Source organism: Crocodylus porosus, unplaced genomic scaffold (genome assembly GCF_001723895.1).
Source record: "Crocodylus porosus isolate Cpor-Errol unplaced genomic scaffold, CroPor_comp1, whole genome shotgun sequence".
Lineage (NCBI taxonomy): Eukaryota > Metazoa > Chordata > Crocodylia > Crocodylidae > Crocodylus > Crocodylus porosus.
Window position 1 is genome coordinate 7,417,999 of NW_017728942.1, and position 22,208 is coordinate 7,440,206.

General features: G+C 42.9%; 1 protein-coding gene across 1 annotated transcript in view; it reads left to right on the forward strand.

Annotated features, from left to right (window-relative positions):
• The window catches only part of CDH4 (cadherin 4), a 611,276-nt gene that overhangs the window by 534,850 nt on the left and 54,218 nt on the right, over positions 1-22,208 (forward strand). The window contains exon 8 of the mRNA XM_019548218.1: positions 16,234-16,371. Within this exon, the coding sequence (XP_019403763.1) occupies positions 16,234-16,371 (138 nt within the window). The remainder of the gene's footprint in view (positions 1-16,233; positions 16,372-22,208) is intronic.

Here is a 22,208-nt window from a genome sequence, read left to right on the forward strand (position 1 = left end):
AAGATCCTTTTCCGCCTCTGCACTGACGAGAAGGGAGTTCCCCAGCCTGTAGGTATGGTGCTGGTTCTTCCTCCCCAGGCGCAGCACCTTGCTCTCGTCGGTGTTGAATCCCATCCTGTTCTCGTCTGTCCACCCCTGTAACCTGTCTAGGTCCGGTTGTAGCCTATTCCTCCCTGCTAGCGTGCCCACATCCCCCCACATCTTAGTGTCATCAGCAAATTTGAGCAGGTGCTTTTTACCCGCTTGTCCAAGTCGCTGATGAAGATGCTGAACAGTGCGGGTCCGAGGACCGAGCCCTGGGGGACCCCACTGCCCACGTCCCTCCAGGTCGGAAACGACCCATCCACCACCGCTGTCTGGGTGCGGCCCTCCCGCCAGTTGGTGACACATCTGACTGTGTGGGTGTCGACACCACAGTCCCCCAGTTTCCTAATGAGAACGGGGTGAGAGACAGTGTCGAAGGCCTTCCGAAAGTCCAGGAAGACGATGTCCACTGCTACCCCTGCATCTAAGGACTTGATGACCTGGTCGTAGAAGGCCACCAGGTTTATGTTTTGCAGTTTTCAGTGTCAGACTGTTACATTTGAATATCTTAAAATACATGCTACTAAATTCAACTTCAACATTCAGGGCTGCCTCGCTTCTCATATGATATTCAGATCTTCCAAGGCTAAATGTTTTTTTATAAAAGAAATGTAGCTAAAATTGCAGAAAGCTTAACTACGGCAACTCCTCCTCGCAGCTAATAGCCAGGAAGCCTCTGCCTTTCTCCAGTTTTATATCCACATGAATTACATTTCATCACATAGAGATTGTTGGCAAGTTCCAGCCTGGTACCTTGGGGCAATATGAAGTTAATTCCATATTAGAAGAATCTGGGAGCATGGCAATGGGGTCTCTATCGTGCCCGCTCTTTTATGAAACGTCCCCCAGTTAGGTGGAACCTGCTTACTGGTCACTTAAAGGCTTTGACACTTGCAAAGATCCTGTGCCTGCCTCAGATGACAAAAAGCATGGAAATTCAATGCAGCTTGATTAAGGCTGTGATCTGAGAAAATTAAATTCTGCCTTCAATTATTGAAATGGCTGGTGGGTGCTGCTTGTTCCTCATTTTACATCTAGTCGTGAGAAGGGGCCCAATGTCTGCTTCCGAAAGTCTCCCTTAATGCATGGAACTTTTTAGGATTAAAGAAAACCCATCTCCTGTTTTAAATGAACAAGTGTGACCCCTTGCCTCCAATAACTTTGCACCTCCAGATACAAGCGGAGCACTTTAAAAAAATTGTTTCTCCTAGGACTTATTTTTCCGTAGTTGACATTGGCCGTTTGCTTCACGTATGATGATAATTGCTGTCTTTGTATTACAATCACACCAGGATGTGCAATTATGTCAGTAAGGAGATTTTATTAAGGCTGACAGCCCCAGTATTGGGGGAAAAAATATCCTGCTTATCACAAAGTAATCTCTCAGTGGCAACATGACAAGCCGTCGCTTTTCAACGGACGGGGCTAGCAGCATCCTAAGGTGGCACAGGCAGTGTGCTGAAGCTCACAAGTCTTGAATTTTGGAGACATTGCCCAGATATTAGAGCTTTGTTGGCGTTGGCTTCACAAACGTGACCCACTGGTGTCACAAACATGGAAACCCGGAGGTTTCCTTAAATCCCAGATCTCCTCCCAGGCCAAGGGGAGTCGCCCTGAGTTATTTCCTTAGAGATTTTGAAATCACTTAAAGCCAAACTCAAGAGATGCAACAAAGTTTACACGCCTGCCTGCAGACTGTCACCAGTGATCGCCGCATCTTTGAGCATGGGCATATGTAAAATGAAGCCAGGGAGATGGTATGATATTATGTCTGCAGCTAAGATAAATTCTCTCGAATTACACAAATAGTTATGAGCATAAATTGCCCTAGGATTTCTATGGTTTCCGATAGGATTATTATGCAGTCACCATATGCTTAGTTTGATTCAGCATGCTTTATTTCATCACAGCTCTGCAGAGATTACACATCACCCTTTCTCTTGCCTTGTTTCTCTGTTCAGTACTCCTTCAAACCGCCATATATTACCCACTGGGATCCGTTTCCCCCTTTCAGCATGTTGTATCCACAGGGAGGTGAGCTGCCCTCTTAATGATCCCTGTTTTCAAAGGGTTCTGAGAGCATCAGCAAATTCCCTGTTAGTCCCTGGGATATTAATATTGCCCTCTGCAGAAATGTCTTCATTTTGGTAACCTCTTTTTACATAGTGTGCATAGTAATCCACATGTGACCCTACACAAATCCCTTAATGCAATGCTTACTGGAAAAAAAAAATCCTCTCGTTTTATATCCAATACATCTACTTAGAGACCCTAGGATCTTCATTAGCTTCTAAAAAAACTGCTGAGAAACCTTTGCCAGAGATTGTAGAGTTTTATCCTCCATTAATCCCAGATCCGTTCCTGCTCCGTGAGTGATTTGTAGCATCTAAGCAATTACAGCTATGTTGCCTTTTTATATTTTGCCTTCAACTTTATTATCTTACTTTTCTCTGCACAGAAATGAGTACGTTATTATGTGCCCACTCTCCCGGTCTATCGCTATCGTTCTGAATTGTGTTGCTTCTGCTTTTGTGTATTTACACCCCTCCAATTTCAGCATTATCAGCATTTTTTTGGTTCTCCCCTACGTTATTTCAAGTTATTAATACACCGCGTGAACAAAGTCTGTAGTAAAACAGATCTTAGCTTTGTGTCATGAATCGCCTCTATTGGTGTCAAACTTCTGCTCCCAAAAGCAGTATCCCCATTGCCACAAAGTTACTTTGAGGCCTGAGTACATTTTCTGTAGGCTTTCCCTTTGGTTCTTTTTCCTCGTAAAAAAAATCTGTTTTTCTGTGGCCAAGGGGACTTGCAGGACACCTCAGTTCCCAGTGATGGGGAAGAAACATAGGAGCAGCAGCATCTGTGACCCAAATAGTAGATCACAAGAGCATCGTCCACTGGTTAGACAAAAACATGAAACTTTTCTAAATCTTCCCGCTATGGATTAAAGAGTTCTTGTGGTTTTTTACATCAGTGCTAATTATGCCCATACCCCACGCTCAGGTGGAGGAGCTGTGCCAGGCTTTGGGAGATACGTAAGGATAAAAGGAGGAGATATCATTTCTCGGGGCTGCCACCAGCTACTACTTCAACCTAATGGGCGGTGTATGCTCCACCGGTTTGATGCTCTTGCTTCTTCGATCGGTGCGCCCTGCCCAGATGGAGCGATCCCCCTCCACATTGCGTGGGCAGTGCATATACCTTCCCTGGTCTCCCTAATTCCTGCTCTGCCTGGCAAAGCAAAACCGCGCTGAGATGGCAGCAGAGTTTGGCATGGGCTATGCCAGCTCACTCCAGTCATGGCACACATCCAGGGAGGGCCAGCAGTTTACGCGAAATGCATTGAACCACATTCATCCCAAGTGTAAATACGATTATACTGACCCAGGCTGCGCTTCCAGTGCGGCTCCTATCCAAGGCTCTTTTTCAATAGGAATCTTCTGACTTGGGTCTAATTGGAGCTGGATCTTACTCGGGTGAATCCTAACGAAGGCCATAGTATTTCCCTAGAATACCTGGGATGACAACTGGACGCATGCAATCAACACTGCCTTTAAAGACAGAGATTGAAAACCAGAACACTTGCCTTTGGAGTAAGCCTTCAACAAGAAACCCCCTCTTAGTATTTTCTGACTTTACCTCTACCTCCAGATTCAGTCGCTTTTCCAATAACGCTGTCAATCACAGCTTCTCTCACCAAATCGACACAGAGCTCTAACATGAGTCTACTCCTGCTATATAAAACAACTCTTAGGGGGAATACAATAGGGAATGCCTCACATTAATCTCTTTTCAGTTATTTGATGACTTTCCGCTAACCTTTCATTCTGCCAGATTTAATTAAGTCAGTTGCTTTTCCCAGTATAACCCATTCCAGCAGACTTTTGAGGTTCCCTTGATTTCCTCATAAGGGAATGGGCCTATAAGATATATAGTTAGTGAGAAAGCCAGCAAAGCTATTTTCTCTAAGTGAAGTGATTCCCAACAATAAATAGTGGCCGACACAGATTTGCAGTAGTATATTTTGTTCATGCTCTACAGAGACAATGTGCTTTGGGTCCCCAAGGCTTGTGTTATGCTCCAAAATACCATAACTTTAGCATCCAGAATCCTGCCCCCTTTATTGCTTTATTAAATACAAGCTAGACAGAAAATATATATAGCTGCATATTAGATTGGATTAACTGGATTAGAAATATTTCATTGATTTTATTTAAAAAATACAGAAGCGCATGCATTAAGGTAATCATTACAGTATTGTAATACAATCGTTGTGTTATTGTGGGGGTGATAACTATATTAATGTGCATCTGTTGGGATTTAAAAATTCTGAATTTTTTCAGCTACCTTTGAAAAGTGGCGCTTTTGGCCATGGCAGTCCTATTTCCCTGTAAAAGTCAGGGAAAATATAAATTGCAGGCAGTATTATCAGTATTCATTGACCTCAATTTATCTTCTTCTTGATGCTCTTTCAAGCTGCCCCACCCACAGAGCTGGACAAAGGGCAGTTTTCCTAAAACTGAATTATGAAGGATTTCCCCCCCCACCCTTTTTTTTAATCAAACCCGATACACAAGAAAACAAATCAGGCTGATACAACTGTAAGTCAGATTGACAAGGAAAGGAGCTGCAACAGCTAAACGGCTGAAAGCAGGGGAAGCAGGGAAACAGCATGTGGGGCTAACGGTGGATGGTTTTCAGGTTTCCGAATATGTTAAGGCATCCTTTCTGTTTGTTAAATTGCTCTGGCAGCATTGGACAGCAAAGGTTTTGCAGATTATGAGAATGCAATGGACATCACTAGGACTTCCCCCCCTCCAAAGCATGGCCCTCGAGGAATCATCAAGAAGTCATGCACCACAAAAGCAGGATTTGCTTTGGAGAACTCCCTAGAAGGGCAGAGGTTTCTTAGGACCATCTTTCTGTTTACCTTTCTCATGTGACCGGCACAGGTTTTTGCTAACCCTCGGTGCCATGGTGGGAACAAGGCAAACGCAAGCTGTAGACACCATGAATGTAACTCCGACATACTTACCAAAGAGTGTCTCTTGACAATGAGGGTTGCTGTGTGACAGCCTAGACACCAGACTTTGGCTGAGTATTTTTCTGTCCAGGGAGAGCTGAAAGTAATACAGTAAATCTAGAGAAATTGTTCCATTGTTCTATTTTCAAGCGCTTTTTTAAGATGGAGCAGGATCCTTGGGGCATAAAGCAAAAGTGACATTGGCAGGAAGTGGTATCCTTTAGGCCCAAGTTGCTCTTTGCTTTTTGTGGAGGTCTCAAAGAAGGTCCTGAAACGTTTGCGCTGCATCCACCCTCCAAGTGGTGCCTAGGCGAGGAGTTGCTGTACAATGGTGGTAGTACGATGGTGGTGATGATCAAGCAACATTGTTACAGCCAGCAACCAATGCTACCTTAGGCTGCATCCACATGAGCATTGACGTTTGGTTCCCCAGGGACAATTAGCGGCGGTGCACCTTGTGCCGCCGCTAGCTGTACCCAGGGAACGCCTGTACCATGCACCCTTGGGCGCGTGGCAGGTTACCCCGGGTGAAGTAGGTCTTGTTCTAGACCTCCACAAAAAGCAAAGAGCAGCCTTACTTGGAGGCCTCCCGGGGCTGCAACAGTGGCAGTCCTGCCACTCCACTTTTTATTTTTTGCACAAGGTTTTTTGCCCCCTGGATATACAGGAGTAACAAAGAAAAACAAAACCCACGGTGCTCCCTTGCAGTGTGGAGGACAGCTCAATGTGCAGTATGTGTGCTGCAGACATGGCTCCACATACCACACAGCTTGGCTTGTCTGGGCACAGCCCTAGGGTCTTGTTTGGCCCCCATCCCTGCAATACCTCCATGCTTTGTGGTGCCTTGTAGTTCAGAAGTTGTAGTTTTAACACCCTGTAGTTCAGAGGTTCTGTCTTTGCAACACTACTGCCAAGAAGAGGGAGGACTATTTCCCTTTATACCCAGGGAGTCCGTGCCAAAGCAACAATGAAAGAATGAAGTCTCTGGAGTCAACAACCCTAAGCCCAAGGTTAACTCTAGGGTGCTGACCAACTGGTCCAGGTACTGAATCAAATCATTACCACTGTGTAACCTCATAATATTAAACCCTTTTTATAATAAACCCCATTTTCACCCAACCCAGCAGCGGGAGTTGATTTTTTCATTTTTCGTTTTATGGACTAATCACAGAATCATAAAAAAATCTCCTATTGTAGAAAACACCCTTTTTTAGAAAGGCCTGGGGGCTTCATTATAATGAGTTTGTCTCTTAAAGGTACACTAAAATTTACCTGTGACACAGACTTGTAATCGTACATCTCATGCACTGATAAATTACGTAGCCTAGAAACCCCAAACCACACCACCTCATTGCAAATTTAAATTCATCTTTCTTCATGTGAGTCTCCTGTCTCATGGTGTATATCCATTTTGTTGTTTTTCATCCTTGGCCACGTGTAGGCCCTGGTACATTTTTAAATTGTAATATTTTATATTCTTCTACTTCTGGAATTATTTTGGAAAATCACACAACAGTTTGCTGGGTTCTTCTTTTTTAAATCATTTCACATAACATTTGCAGGACTGAAAAATGATGGCTCTTTTCTAATCACATATCTTAAACTAGACTAGTTTAAAGGGCTATGTTTTAATTTAGTATCTTGCAATGGGTTGGGTCTCAACAGTAAAGATTCTCCATGACTTTGGTGGGACTCCATGCTTTAATTTTTAAAAGGCTATGAAAAAAAGCACCAGAAACAATGGCATCTCTTATTATTTTTCACATTCATAATTTGAAAACAGCCCAACCTTTTATTTTCAATTTGCTCCAGGCTTGGTGTTTCTTTTGCCAAGTTTCAGTCAAAAGACAAATTTTATGGCCATGTTATAAAGCCCCTGAAAATAGAAAACGCTGACACAAACTTAACTGTAGAGGCACAATTTAGAAAGTAGGTGCTTGTGTCAACTTTGAAGAATGAGATGAATTTAAAGGCGCTATTTAGGTATGAAAAAATCCTTTGGGTTTAACAGCTTCTGGTTTTCCACGCACTCTGGTGTTTGTCAGGCAGCCATGTGCAAGCAATGACGTTCCTATGAACTAAGCAAATTGAACTGAAAAAAAAATACTTGACCTCCAGTGCCCACCCATTGCAACTCATAATCCAGAGAAGTATCAAGCTGAACAGAACGTACTTCCCTATTAACCTTCCGTAAAGTGCACTTTAAAACATGTTGTTCCCATTAGTGATGGTCACTTAAGGTCAGAACATGACATACTCTGGCAGGGGCATAGAGGCTTGATTGACTCGTCTGTTTTGGTATTTTCTTGTAGGTCCTTTTCTTGCGCAGCAGTTCCAGGTTGATGGTTCTTTTATCTTCCCCAGGAGCGGAGTACTTCTCCTAAGCCCCTCCGTTGACTTTAACCAACGACAGCACCAGCCCACTGTCAGATGCCCTACAGGTGTAATTCCACCTACTAGTAAGAAATGCACCTGGAGGCCATGGTTGGACTACATTGCACTCCACCCACCCTCCTCCAACACTCCTTTCACAGCCCCCATTATTTACTGCCTTAAACATTAGAAAAACTGAAGTCACAAGACTGGCTAAAAACCCGTGAGGGTTTTTAATGTAATAAATACAGATTTAAGTTCTTGTGATTTGCAGTTCTCACTTCTGAGGCTGTAGAGGTCATCATGTTTTCCCTGCAGCCATAAGGGCCAGATGCTTGCCTTTCTGCAGGATGACTCCCACATAATCACCTTATTCCCAATTTTGGACTTTCCAGATATCACAAGTCTCATGAAATCAGAAGTGTTGGCAACACTACGCCCCTGCCATGCCTTCTTTACTGGGGAGTGCAAGCAGGGAAGGTATAGGAGTCCTCAGAGCTGTTTCTTAGTCTGCAGGGGCACATATACCTAGTGTATAAACCACTACTTCTATACCAGGTGAGCTGCACAAAAATAACTCTACTCAGTTCTGCCCAACATTATTTAGAGGCCAGCTACAGAGAGTCCAGTAAGGTTTCCCTCTTGTACGAATTTTATTTTTTAGAACTTTTTAGAACTTTTGCATTGAAGAGATTGATAGTATTGTCATTTTTACGTTTGAATAAGTCTTAAAATTCTTCCTCGTGGTATAGCCATCAGAGTTCACATAACAATAAAATGTCATATAACCAACAGTGCAATAAGGGTTTTCCTTTCAGAAATAATCACTCAAGGATTTCTTAAGTGTTAAATACCTTGCATAAGGCTTTAGTCATATTTATATTTAAGGTATTGGCACCCATCCCTTGAAAAGCTGAAAGAGAAAGAAACAGTTAAATATCTGCTAATTCAGGAGATGGGTTGGTTTTTTTAAAGAACATATATACAAATCACAGCACTTCAAAATATTCAGTTAAAATGTAAGGAGCTAGGAAGAAAACAAACATGTGGCATACAGAGTCTGAGATCTCGCTTGCTTCACGTGTTTCAGACATGGAGAACAGGGAGCGTGAAACCAGCTAAATGAAAGTCTATGTCATGATGGCTGGTCATGATGAAAGGTGTTTATTGAAGGTCAACTCTCAAAATCCCAGCAGCACTGAAACGAGAGCTCGGCAGGGGTGGGAGGGAAGCTTTGGGACTTGCCCTTTTTTGGCGAATCTGGACCTACAATGTTACAGTATTTAGATTTGTGCAAGGTTTCTTCTGGTGTAGCATTGTGGGTGGAAACCTTCTCTGCTTCAGCCAGTGAGTCAGAGCATGCATTAGGATTGATGATGTGAATTGCTGCGAAATAAATATTTGGTTTCCCTCGTCCTGCGTGAGGCATGCTAGGAATTAGTACTTTAAGGCAGAAACTTGCCCATGTGCTGAGAACCAGCACAAGAGGGCATCTGCTGCTCTGAAGTCCCGTTCATGAAGGCTTGGGTGGGAGTTTAAATGGGGTGCGTCCGCAGAGGAATGAATTTCACCTTTTGCAAGTAACAGAGAAAGTTTAATATTTCAGGCTGGTTTATATATGCCAGCTTTTCACATCACTTACCAGAAGTGAAATATCACCTCTTTGAAGAACATTGTAATTCAATTGCAATGAGTAACACAGCAGGGTAGAGAAGTCTGGTTTGGTTAATACTTAGAAGAGTGGAGCAGGGGAGGGGAGAGAATATTTTACTTTTCTGAAAACAGGAGATGTAATGCACATCGTGCAGAGGTCTTGTCCTAGCCCCCTAGAAAGTTGGGGGGCAGGGAGGGAGACGCCGAGCGTCACCCTGCAAGTACAGAATTAATTTTTATTTAAGGAATTAAAAATAAAGTCTTGCTACTGTAACTAAGTCCCACCTAGTGCAGTGCTTTACTCAAAGGTTGCAGGAAGCAGCATAGGCTGGTGAAGGAAAGAGTTTGGAGGAAACCTCAAGAAGTCAGTCATCATAGCATCATGAAGGTTAAGGCCAAAGAGGACCATTAAGTCAGGTGTCCGCTCCCTTGTATTTCACAGGCTGTCGCGTCACCCTCTTTTCACATACCCAAACTAGTTAGGTTGAAGCATGTTAGTCCCCAAGAGACTAAACTGCGTCACAGAGAATGAGGAAATGAAGGTGTCTCCAATGTCCAAAAGCCCAACAGTGGCATGGAACTGCTTAGATAAGATGTGCCTAGACAATCCCAGCAAATGCACAATGTCCGTACTAGAGAGGAAGGCAAAAAATTTGCCCCACAAGTCAGCGAGTGATTATATGGCCTGGCTTGGAGAAGTTAAGTTCTACCACGTAACCAGTTCAGTTCCAGAGGCATGGAGTCCTGCAGTGTCGTGTACATGTGGTGGCATGAAATACGTGCTGTATTTCTGATAGTTGGACTACACGTACAGGATCTTGATACCTCTGTTGCCTTGGCCACCAACAGACTTAAGTCTTTTTAGTTCAGACAGCAGCATAGGGCAGTGATGCTCAGCCTCCCTGCCCTACAGGCCAGACAAGCGATGCAAAGTTGGTCTGTGATCCAGATCTAGCATGGGGTCAGCACACAAGGAAGCAGTTGTAGAGTTAATTACTACAGCTCTGGAAATTAATGCTTCCCCTGTTCTCCGACGGCCAATGTTCCAGACCCATGGGAAACCCCATGGGTGACATGGATGTAAGGACGACATGGCCCCGTGAGCCAGATTTGACCTGTGAGCCAGAGCTTGAGCACCACTGACATGAGGTGTAAGCTTCATAGATCCCATGTTTGATCCTCCCTAGCGACAACCCAGGTAGGGAAGTGCTATTTCATTTGGCTCAAAAAGCACAAGTCCAGATTTGCCAAAAAGTCCGGTGCCCACAACACGGGCAAGTTTTCAAAAGCACTTGGCTGCTAACTGCAGCGACCAGATTTTGAAATTCACTCCTCCCACCAGCTCATTGAGAAGACAATGGAAGTGGCTGGGTGCTCTGAGCATCTTTGGAAATTTGCCACCTTCATTTTGCTTCCGGAATAAGAGCGAAGCCCTTCTGGCAATCTAACCACATACCTAGTCTAAGTGGGAAGTGTTATGTGCTGAGCTCTTCTGAGAAATCTGTTCCCATGAGCTTTGTTTAAATGATGGCTAATTAGATCTTTCTACAGAAACTAGTTCAACTTCAGACAGACAACTTTCTTAAAATCTGATGTTCCTGGCCCAAGTGCAATATTTATTACCAAAATATTGATAAAAAAAGCAAATTTCACCTTTTCATCGGCCTGAAAAGAAATGGCTTAAAAGCTAGGTAAGAAAAAATACACCAGTTGTGGTCCCATTAGCATTTGATACTGCTGCCGTACTGTGGGGCAGGTGAAAAACCCCACAAATATGAGAACAAAAGATGTAAGGATAGTTGTGGAACGAAGTAAGACTTTTTAACAACTATACATTTTCCGTCTCTTTTTTCCAGTAGATTCCTACTCGATGTATCCTGCAGCAACACCCTTGTAACCTTCTGTTGCTATAACAGGCATAATTCTAAATATATCAAGTCATCCACTCCTAGGAAACTGGTAATTAATTGGCAAATATTTGTACAGTGCTTTGAAAATGTAGGTCCAAATTTTGCAAACCCTTTGTCCACAAATGGGGATTAATTTAATCACATAATTACTTCATTTCTGGACTTTGACATACACAGTTACCCAATTTGTATGTGATCTATAGTAATTGCATGTATAAATCGGAAACACACGTGGGTGTGTGTCTATAAAAATATTGTGCATGAGCTTTTGAAAATTGAGACTGGAAATCACATTATTATCTTGTTTTAAAAGGGCTTAACTCCTGTAGAGAACCTCTTTCTAAGTGTATTTTATACACGTTTATAGCCTCTCACGGCAGTTACTTGTTCTACTCGAGTCAGGTTCTTGGAAAAGGAATCTTTCATGCCCATCTGTATCTTGATGGAGATAGCCACGTATAATAACTGTAATCTTCTCCAGGTCACAGATTCCTTTGTTTTTGGCTTTGTAGCACATCAGCTCAGGGATATTGATTTGTGTTGAGGAAAGAGGTCATAATACATGAAACTGCTTCCCTTAAACCCTAGTCACATGAACATGGAGTGATTTTTGGACAAAAAGGGTTTCCCCCTCCCAATGTGTTTATACATAAAGAGCAGAAGAAAATCTGAATTTTCACTATTCCTCCAGAGACGAACTTTATATGGTCCACAGGCATCTGACTATGATTCACTAAACAGGAATCCACATTTGTCGTGTAACAAGTAAGAGAAGCCCCAGAAGGTTTATAGTAATTAGCATGAAGCATTTCGTATATTCGTTTTGAAGCTGATGGGAAATTGTACTTTCTCATCTCAGTGGTGCTGTGGGTTGCTCCTGATGCACTGTGAAATCTCCCAGTTTCAGAAGGCAAGCGTGCACAGTGCTCCATTAAATTCCTACCTGACTCCTCAAACAGGGGATGGGACTTCAAAACAAGCTAGGACTTCTGTGGGATGATAGCCCATATGCTGACCCCTGCAACCCCATTGCATGCAGCATTTATATACATTTTAATTTCAAGCATCTAAGTGGGCCCACTGAAGTCAACAGGAGCTCCCTTGACTATCAGTAGGTACAGCCAATACTGGTCTTCCAGTCTTCTCGCTATGAAATGACCATTTTTTCTCTATAAAGAGTCCTATATATGTTATACCATCCCAATTCCTGGAGTCCCTCGCTGACTTTAACAGCTCTAAAACTGGCCTAGAATTAGAGTTGTGGCTGCTAGGGCTCTCTGGATTTGGATCAGGGTTGAGAATGGGATTAGAGCCATGCAGTTAGGCACTTTGTGTTAGGGTTAAGAGAGTAGTAGATGGGCTCTCCAGGCTAGGGTTGTCCTGAACCTGCTACAGATCCCTGTTTTAGGGATGCAATTCGTAGGCCTCAGAGAGGTAGAGTAAGTGGTGAGGCTGGTATGTCAACCTTACGTTTCAAAGGTAATGGCTAACTGGCTCTGGAGCCAAGGTTTGGGTTGGGGTTAGGGTCACCAGGTAGAGCTGCTAAGGCTCACCAAGCTAGGATTAGGGGTGTGGAAGACAGGGGAGGCTGGGCTACGATTAGGGATGTAGCTACTAGGGCTGCGTGCGCTCGGTTTAGAGGTGGACCTGGTAGGGCTTCCCAGGCTTGGGGTCACAGAGCTAGTGTTAGGCTGGAGGTGAAAAATTAGGTTCCACCGCTTTCCTCAAGGCTGACTGCTAAGACTACCATTATTTCAACTTCTGTATTGTATTTCTGCCTTTCTGAAGATCCCCTTCCCTTGTTTTTGTCTCCACTTCTCTTTTACTTTCTCTGTATTTCTTCCATGTCGATAATTCTCTCTCAGTGGGTGGGGTTAGTTGACAACACACTCCTAAATTAGTCCCTTTGCTACTTATTTTTCGTACTTTGACTTTGTATTATATTTAATTAGTTTATTCTTTATTATGTTTTCCCTTACTTTCACATAAGGTTTTATGTTACGGGGGTTTTTTTATTACAGTGCACTTAGATATTTCACAACAGGGACCTTCCCAAATAATTTTTTTAAAAAGCTGTACCATAACTCTCAAGTTAGCAAGGATGGACTCAGGATATCCAAAGGAGCAGTGGTTCAATGGCAACAGCTTCCTAAGTGAGACTTTGCAGTCCTTTCCGTGGTCTTCTGTTGGAATATTTTCTTTACCTCTGAAAAGGGATTTTAAAATAACTTTCAGCATAAAAAAAAGGAAACAAAGTAAAGCAGAAAAGAACTAGTATCAATGGGAGCTTTGCTGAAGTGAGCCCATAATGACAAAGCACCATATAGCTCTGGTGTGACCTTATGCAAGGTCAGTAGTTCATTCTTGGAGTTAGATGAAAGTTTGCATAACAGTGTCATGAGTTTCAGAATTGCTTTTGACATAGAAACCAAACTGCCTTTGCAGTGCCCTGCCTGGAGGCAAGACGATGAGACAAGAGCAGTGAGTGACTCTGACAGTCCCAGGTTGTTCCACTCGATAAGCCTGTAGGTGGTAACCTCTAAGCCCAACGACTAGAAAGAGTCAGTTTGCAAACAAGGTAAAATAGAAGACTGCAAAGTTTTAAAAAAAAAATCCCACGGATGACGAATGTTTTATCGCCCCGCTCTTTGATGGAAAAGAAGGAACATTTTTCTTCTGCTGTGGTTACTGAGGCACTGAAGCCTTGATAATAATGTGCGACAGCTATACCATCAAATAAGAAAAACTTTAAATTACTGGCTTCACATCTCACATCAGTGGTGAACATTAGAGGTGGTTTCACTATTTAAGTGCATTATTGGCGTGTAGTTTGCAATACAGACTTCCAGCTTATTTTTCTAATTTACTTCAAAGCTGATTGCCAGCATTATGTGGAAAATCTCTTTTCTGCCCTCCTCCCTCTTCCACATTTTAAAGCTAACTCACTGTAGGAACACTTGGGCTGTTTACAAACCCTAATATCGGTAACATAAATTTTCTCTAGAGAGACAGAGAAATTAATAATAAATAAATAGAGATTTCATTCATTAATAATGATGATGCAGGCCCTTCCATCCTTAGGATATCAAAATGCTTTATAAACATTAATGGATTATGCATGGAAAGTAGGTTGTATTCTCCCTACAGATAGGAGAACTAAAGCTTTACCATACTCTGCTGGTCCACAGTCCTCTGCCTTGCCCAGTTGCTCCTTTGGTAACAAGAGATCTCATCTGAAGCACTATGAAATTACATGAACCTGCTATAGCTTCCATCATAGTTTCCAGTTACAATGGGCTGGTGAAACCTGGTGCGTGGTGTCTTGTACAGTTACACCCAGCAGAAAGTTAATACTGGTCATTGAAAAGAGCCAGAGTTGAGATAAGGCTGAAATTCTGGCCTCCAGTTAATACCGGCGAGGAAGAGAGAGTAAGATCGGTTACAGTATTGCAACGGTATCTGAATAGGGACAAAGAAACCGTGACCTAATTCTCACCAGAAACTCCTTTTTCTTAGAATCGAAGCAGCTACATCTAGCATTGGGAGGTGAAAACTATGCAGAGTTTCTGCTCCTTTGCGCCACAAAAGCATGGGCTGAGTTCTACCAATGCCAGCTGTTCTGGCGATGACCATCTGACCCATTCGGTTCACTTCCTTTGCCTCCCCTCCCCTTCTTTGTCCCGCTTGTCTAAGCTCTGTACAAGGTAGTTCCTGGGGAACACCCGGCCTTTATGACCTTTCACTCCCTTCGTCCTTCCCTTGACTTCTCCCAAGCCACCAGCAGTCAGTTGCCTTGTGTCTCCATTTACATCCTTGTAGTCTCTCGTACCTTGAGCAAGTCCATCATGGCCTCCATCCTTTCCTGCTTGACATGGGCAACTGGTGCCACCTTAGTTGGGAAGGCACGTGCACCCCCCCTCAGCGACCAGTCAGCAACTGGGGGGGTCCCCCATGGCCAATCTTGCCAATTTGGGGGCATCCCCCCCTCCCACAGCCAATCTTGCCAACCAGGGGGGAGGTCCAAAAGGCTTTGCCATTGCAGCGTCTTTCCCAGCACTGCAGAGAGGCAAGCTGAGGCTTAGCTTTGCTTTGCTTCGCAGTCGCACTGCTTCTGACTGGGTCGGTTCCTCAATCTCTGCACACAATTTATGTTGTACATGCTTCAGGGCAAGAACTTTGTTTTCATAACTACCTAAAAATTGCTTTACATGTGATTAGCACTCTGTATATAAACATTAATAAGGCATTGTGCAGGTCTAAAACAAAGATTTATCACTACGTTCAACTCTGAAGGTGAGGAGGCTTGTCTCAGTTCAGACAAGTATTTATAAATACAGCTGACTCCCAGGGATTTTGTGCGCATTGAGGGTCAGGTCCAATTTCTGTCCTGTTCTATTCAGGTTCTTATATCAAGCTTATAGCTGTAAAATCTAAGTTCCCTTCAGCAGTCTATTAAGTGAATTATGTCTGATACACGAGGCTTGCCACTTAAGAGTACTCTTTGAACCAAATTGTTTGGTACATCCAGAAAGTTGAAGTTAATTTACTGTTAATTACCTCTGACTGTTGTGAATCTCAGCTATTCTCTGTATCAAACCTTCTGTGACTGAGTTCAGAACACTTTGTGAATAGCAAATCAGCTTCCCTGCGCTGGCTGGAACATGAGGACGTGGGCTTGTGAAAGGTTTTGACATCCCGTTTGGATTTTAGCTTTTGGCAATATTTCGAGTGCACAACATTTCACCATTTGACAAAAAGCAAAATGCTAAATATGTTTGGGTTTCAAGCAACTAACTGCTAAACATTTTTTTCAGCCAAAAACTGCTTAACTAAAAAAAAAAAAAGAAAAAGAAAGAAAGCCCTCTCCTCCCCCCCGTTTTTAGCTACAGAATGTTGCCTTAAGGCTTTTCAGTTTTCTAAAGCAAACGTGAAGTTTCCGAGGGAAGTGGGTGTCCCACAAAACTATTCAACAACTCAATTTTCAGTTTGAAAACGTTTTGATGGTAAATATTCCTCCGCCCCAGTTATCAGCATTTGGAGTCTAAATAACATCTAGATTTGCCTTTAAGCTGCAAATATATGGCAAAAAGATAAAGCATTGTATCAAAAAAACAATTTAAAAATTGCAAAGCTTTACATTTAAAAAACATAAAGCAAAGCATTTTTGTCTCTTTCTTTTTATTCCAGAAAGTTCAGCAATACATAGTCATCGTTCAGGCTACAGATATGGAAGGAAATCTTAACTATGGTCTCTCAAACACAGCAACTGCAATCATTACGGTGACAGATGTGAATGACAATCCACCAGAATTCACTACCAGCACTGTAAGTATCAATACATCAGCACAATGATGCATGGACATGCAACGTGTTTGTAATTCATGGACATTTGATATCACTCGTCTCTGTTTGCTGGTCTGGCAGACAGAAAGGACTTGATAGATAACTGTGTAACAAAGACTTCCAGCAAAAGGAGGGGGGGAAAGGAGAATGATTCATGAACTAGCAAAACTATTTGGCTACCAGTTTCACTGAGGTATTAAAAGAGCTGAAAGAATATGGCAAGCAGACTGTGTCTGATTGCACCAAGGAGGATACAGTTGTTTCACAGCAATTGGTTGTCGACATATCAGAGTTATTACTTTGGAGTTAAATCCTGAGCTACAAGAGATTTCTTGGATTTAGTAGAGTGGATAAAATTTCAAAAGTAGTAGTAAATAGTCTGAATGGGAACAATTATCCAGTAAATTGTATAATTTTCCTGATAACTATAATAGACTTATTTGTGTGTATGTGTAGGTAGTATAAGTATCTGGACTATGACACATCTGTTTTTCATCAGCTGAGCATCTTTCATATATTAGTGCAATAAAAGTGTTTATTATTCTGTGCTTTAAGACTATTAATCTGGCTTCTTTGTGTGGAGGGAGAAAATGCAGAGGCTGAGAAAATGTGATCTAAGGGTACATAAGAAAAGGTGAGAGGTAAAATGACTTACTCCATTTCTTAACAAAAAGATTTGCTTAGTGATCAACATTTGATCAGGGATCTAAGTAGTGCCGTGTCCTAAACGTGCCCAGTGATGTCATGAGAAATGAAACTGACGTAGGTTCTCGTATGACAAAGTAAGACCGATAAACGGGGGATTCGTAAGTTTCCACTGTTTACATTAGCATGAGTGGTGTCCGTCGAGCCAGATTTCACCAGCTAGGGGAAAGTAGATTTTTAAATGAAAACAGGCCTTTTCCTCGTCTGATGACCAAAAGCGGCAGTAAGGGAACAAGGCTGCAGGCTTTTTCCTCAGCACCATGCACAGCCCAATCTGCCCTGCAGTCTGTCACTTGAGTGCTCTTTTAGGTGTATAGAAAGCATGTGCATCATATCCTAGGACGCTCCGTTTTCACTCCATCATATATGGTATTTCAGTATTTCTTACTGTAGAGCAGATGCTGCCTTTGGTTCCACCTTCCAAGCTCCAGTGGGTTTCATGGTTGTTGCCAAAAAACACAGTTTGCTCGATACTTAGCTGAGATGGATGAGGTGCCAAGAGCATCATCTGAGGTTCTGACTTCCCTCATCTCCCATTGCCTTCAGGGAACTCGGCACTGCCCAGGAAGTCCCTTAGTAATCCCAGTATCTCGCCTGTGAGTCACATGGGCACAGCTCACCAAAGCTATTTAGGCACTTAACTCCTTCTTAGGTGCCCAAATCTCAGGGAAGTTTAAATCAATGGGAGAGTTGAAATCACCAGGAGGTAAACAGCTGAAATGAGAGTACTCAGGCCCTCAAAGGAACATAGGTCCCTAAGGGAAGTTAATTGCCGTTGAGGATCTGTGCCTCGGTCTGCTGTAAATGTTATCCCAACTTATATAGTCGTGGGCCATATGGTCCTAGTCCCTGCCAGTAGGATTGCTCCTTCTTGTATGTTTTATAATGGCTTGCCCAATCTGATTTGCAACATCCCAAGCCTCAGACTTTGTGCCAGAAAAGGGTGGGTGACGCCGATGCTTCTGGGGCCCCCTTATACTGCCAGGTAAATACTTCTTTAATCTTCATTTCAGTGAAAAAGTGATGACATCTAGTGGCCAAGTCGCTTAAGCACAGATGGAGGATCTTAAAGATTGCCCGGGCTCTGTCTCCAACTTAAAAGTTCATTTATGGAGTTTATGTTACTGTCATTGCTCTGGCTCCAGTGCTAACCAGGTTATGAGTAGCCATGTGACCATGTGACAGTCTTCGGGAAGAAACCTATTTGTATTGTGATTTTTGTAGGAGGTAAAGGGCTCTATAATATGAAACCAGCCAGGACTGTTTATGCAGGGCTGAATTTCATAGAAAGGAAGTTCATGGTGAATTGCGTTCAGATGAACTTGGAGCATTTAAAGTCACAGCATGTCAGACCCAGGAAGGATAAAAGCCATCAACGCAATTACCCACAGAATCAGGTTTAATGGGTCAGCAAATGCTACGCTTCCTCCAAGCAGGAATGATGGGTGCCATTATTTCCCTAATTCCAATCTCTAAACAGAGTTTTGTGAGGCCAGAAGAGCCTTCTCCAGTATTAAGGGGGACTATACCTATTTCAAACCCGAAGCCATTTTACAATGATATTGCTTTGTGGTGCTTTAGTAAAGATGACTTTCTGTATACTCTCAGATACTGTCAGAATCCCTGTACGAGCGGCTCCAAAAACAGAGTAGCATCATTTCTTGTGATGGGCATAGGAACATTATCAGCCTGTTCATTCAGCTTAAACCTGAACTGAATTTCCTTGTTCCCCTCAATGACTCTGAAAGTGTATTTTAATGCCAAAAAGGGAAGGGGAAAGAAAAAAAAAAAAACTCCAATAAATCTACATCGCTTCTGAAGGTAAAGAAGCAACCCATGTTTCTTAAGACTAGGGTCTGTTTTTGAGGGATCGAAGCATATTGTTATTTAAAATACTTCTGCGCTGAAATTCAATCGAGAAACAAAATAGGCAGAACAACTGCAATAGCGGTTTGCTCTTGGCACGTTGCCAGATGAGGCAAAATCAGGAACTATATTCAGCACAGAAATACACAAAAGTACACCCTATAGTGTTCCTAAATTACCTGTCATTCAAACTGGGTGGTTTTAAACTTAATAGTTTCTGGATATAAATGTAGCCCAGGAGGACACTGGAACATGCTAGTGTCACAGCCCGTGTGTGCAGCCACAGGAATTAATGTGACTATGTAAAATTTAACAACTGGACAGAAGAAGCAGCAAAACAGCCATGGTCGCAGTCGGAAACAGGGGTCATCTGTGCAACTGGGGCAAATAGTTTGCTTGCACTTACAGATTTCACTGTAATTATACAGCAAATACAGGCTCAGGTGCAAAGGGCAGATTAATGAGTGCCAGTCTCACACATCAAAGTAAGTGCCTGGCCTCTATTATGATTGGAAAAGGTATTAAAGACCACCCAAAAAAATACCATGCGGTTGTTGTCATAAAAGCTTTGTGCTAGATGAGGAAAGAAAGGGAAGCCATACAGTCAGGCAAGAGCTCCTGAAACCTATAAAATGAAAATGCTATGATAAAAACCAGGAGTGATTGGTTTCTGAAAGGAAAGCAAGGCAGTTTATTTATCCTGGCCCTTAGTATATCACCTGGGAGGCCAAGGAGAAGGAGGCAGCTCTATAATATGAAAAGAAGACCTCTGCTTTCTCTTTTGAAGGCCTGCAAGAGCAGGATTTGCCATCTCTAGGTAGGAGACAGGATTTTTCAGTTACTGGGAGCAATGGGGAAGCAGTGTGTCAGATGTCAGCCACCGACGGGGGAACCAGGAGACTGAAATGTTGCAGTACCCTGTAAACCCTGAGATGCTGGTTGATAGATACTCAACCATGTCCTATTTAGTACAGGACCGTGACCCACCAAAAACCTTCCTGCCAACTTAGGGACATTAGGAACCCCTGCTTTTTTTCATAGGCTCTTTAGGGAATTTGAACTCTCATCATTGGGCCTTAGGGCAGAGTGGTTTTCAGCCTGTGGTCCAGAGACTCCTGGGGGTCCACAGACTATGTCTGAGGGGTCTGCGAAAGATGACCGTGATCAGTGAAAAGTATGTGAAGAACCACACTTACAGTACAAAGGGGTCCACACCTCCACTGGAACTTTTTAAGGGGTCCACAAATGAAAAAAGTTCGAAAACCGCTCTTCTAGGCATTCAAATCTTCTGTCCTCAAAAGAGCCATGGGTGCAGCACCGGCAATAGTCATGCAGCTTCTTCTGCATTGCCCAAGCAGTGTGCATTAGCTCTGTCCTGTAGCATCCCCCTCCCCACGCCTATGCCTTTTCTACCTGAAGTTCCTTCAAAATTGATAGAGCCAAGTCCAGGACATGTCTCCTGGAAGAAGCGAGCCACATCCTCACCTGGTTTAAATTGCTGTCGAGTGAAATAAGTCAAAAAGTCCACTAGGGAGCTTTATTAGAAAACTGATTCAAAGATAGTTGCAGAACAGTTGGACGTTTGATTCTGTATAATGTTCAACCTCCTTCTTGTCCATAAGTGGACCATATTCCCTGACACTTTTTAAGTATATGGGTAATCCCCCAGTTAGTCCAAATATTTCTTATCCATGCTTACCCAGTAGCCATAAGGACTGGAGTCGCTGCAGCTGAAATGTACTTGCATAGATCTTTAAGACCCCCGACTAGATCCTCCTCTTCGATGCATCAAATCTAATCTCAAAGATTAACAAGAGTTGCTGGGACCTGCAAATTGATGACCATTGTGCTTCTGAGATTACAGCTGGGCTCTGACAGGGCAGTGCTGGGTAGTCTGCAGTGGGCTTGCTATATAGAAGCCAAAGAAAAGGTGGAATTGTCCCCCTGTTTTGTTTTATGCGCTGAAAGACAGCAGTGAAATCTGTAACTGCCTGCCAGGCAGGATGCCCTTCTGCAGCTCAACCCAGGATACAATTAATCGCTGTCCAAGGGTTTCCACTTTATCTGCGTAAATGCTTAATCAGAGAGGAGGAGGAAGTAAAGGGAGATCCATGCCCACACTTGACTCATATAAAGCCTATTTTTATCATATTCAATCAGGAACAATCAGGCTTGGAGAGAGGAGACGCAGATGAATTTGCATGATCAGACTTCTGTGTCTTAAATGTTAATTAAAAGTTATTTTAAATTTGCCTACTGTGCAGAACTTGTTTTTATAGTAGCCCATGCAAGGGAAATATTATTTCACCAGACTGAAGTGCTCATGATTAGCAGAGCTGTGGATTCATGGGAAAACCTGCCTAGCAATCAACCTTTCCTTTAGGAAAAAAAAAAAAACTAGAAGGAAAGAAAGAAACTGGGCTACTCGAGTTCTATAAGCTCCTGAGCCTTAGGAGGGCTTATTTAAAGCTACTTTAAAATTTGCCCTTTGGCACTGTGTTGAGAGTCTCCTATTCCAAGGCTGAATCCAAAGCAGGAAGGAACATATTTTAAAGGGGCAGATCTAGACCCATTTTGCTGCTCTACTTAACCGCAGCCCCGATTTCTGTGTTGAGCGGCTATAAGACAGAGGCCCAGGTCCTGCACAGGTTCACAAGAGGGGGCAGAGGTACGAGGGCATTTCTCCTACTTTGCATTCCCAACTCAGGCACCATGCACAGTAGAGATCCTTGTATGCAGGGCTTGAATACCCAGGAAATTGGTTCTGGAGTATGGTATGGCATGGATTTAAAGCAAAATAAATCTTTGCAATAACCCACAGGAGGGCACGCTTATTCTTGAAAAGGACTGCCATTTTTTCTAGGTTAGGATAACCTGTTTTTTATTCCACAACAAATGTGCATGCATGGAGTAGGTATTTCAGAACAGCTGTCCCTGAATGACTCCCTGGGTGTGTCTACACGTGTTTGAATGTACATTAGTCTATTTTAATGTGTATGAAACATGCTAGTCAGTTGATGTGCATTAAAATAGGCTAATGCGTTTTAAGCATCACTTTAAAACTGTGGAGCTTCTATAGACATGCAGCAAGGCTGCTCTGACGTGCTGTAAACCCAGCGTGTCGGAGGAGACTTGATTAAGACTCCAACAGCCTCCAAGTCATGTGTATTAGCAGCCCCGTGCTGAAAAAATGGCAGTGGGGTGCTTTGAACTAAAGCTCATTCGATGAGCTTTAATTCAAAGTGCCT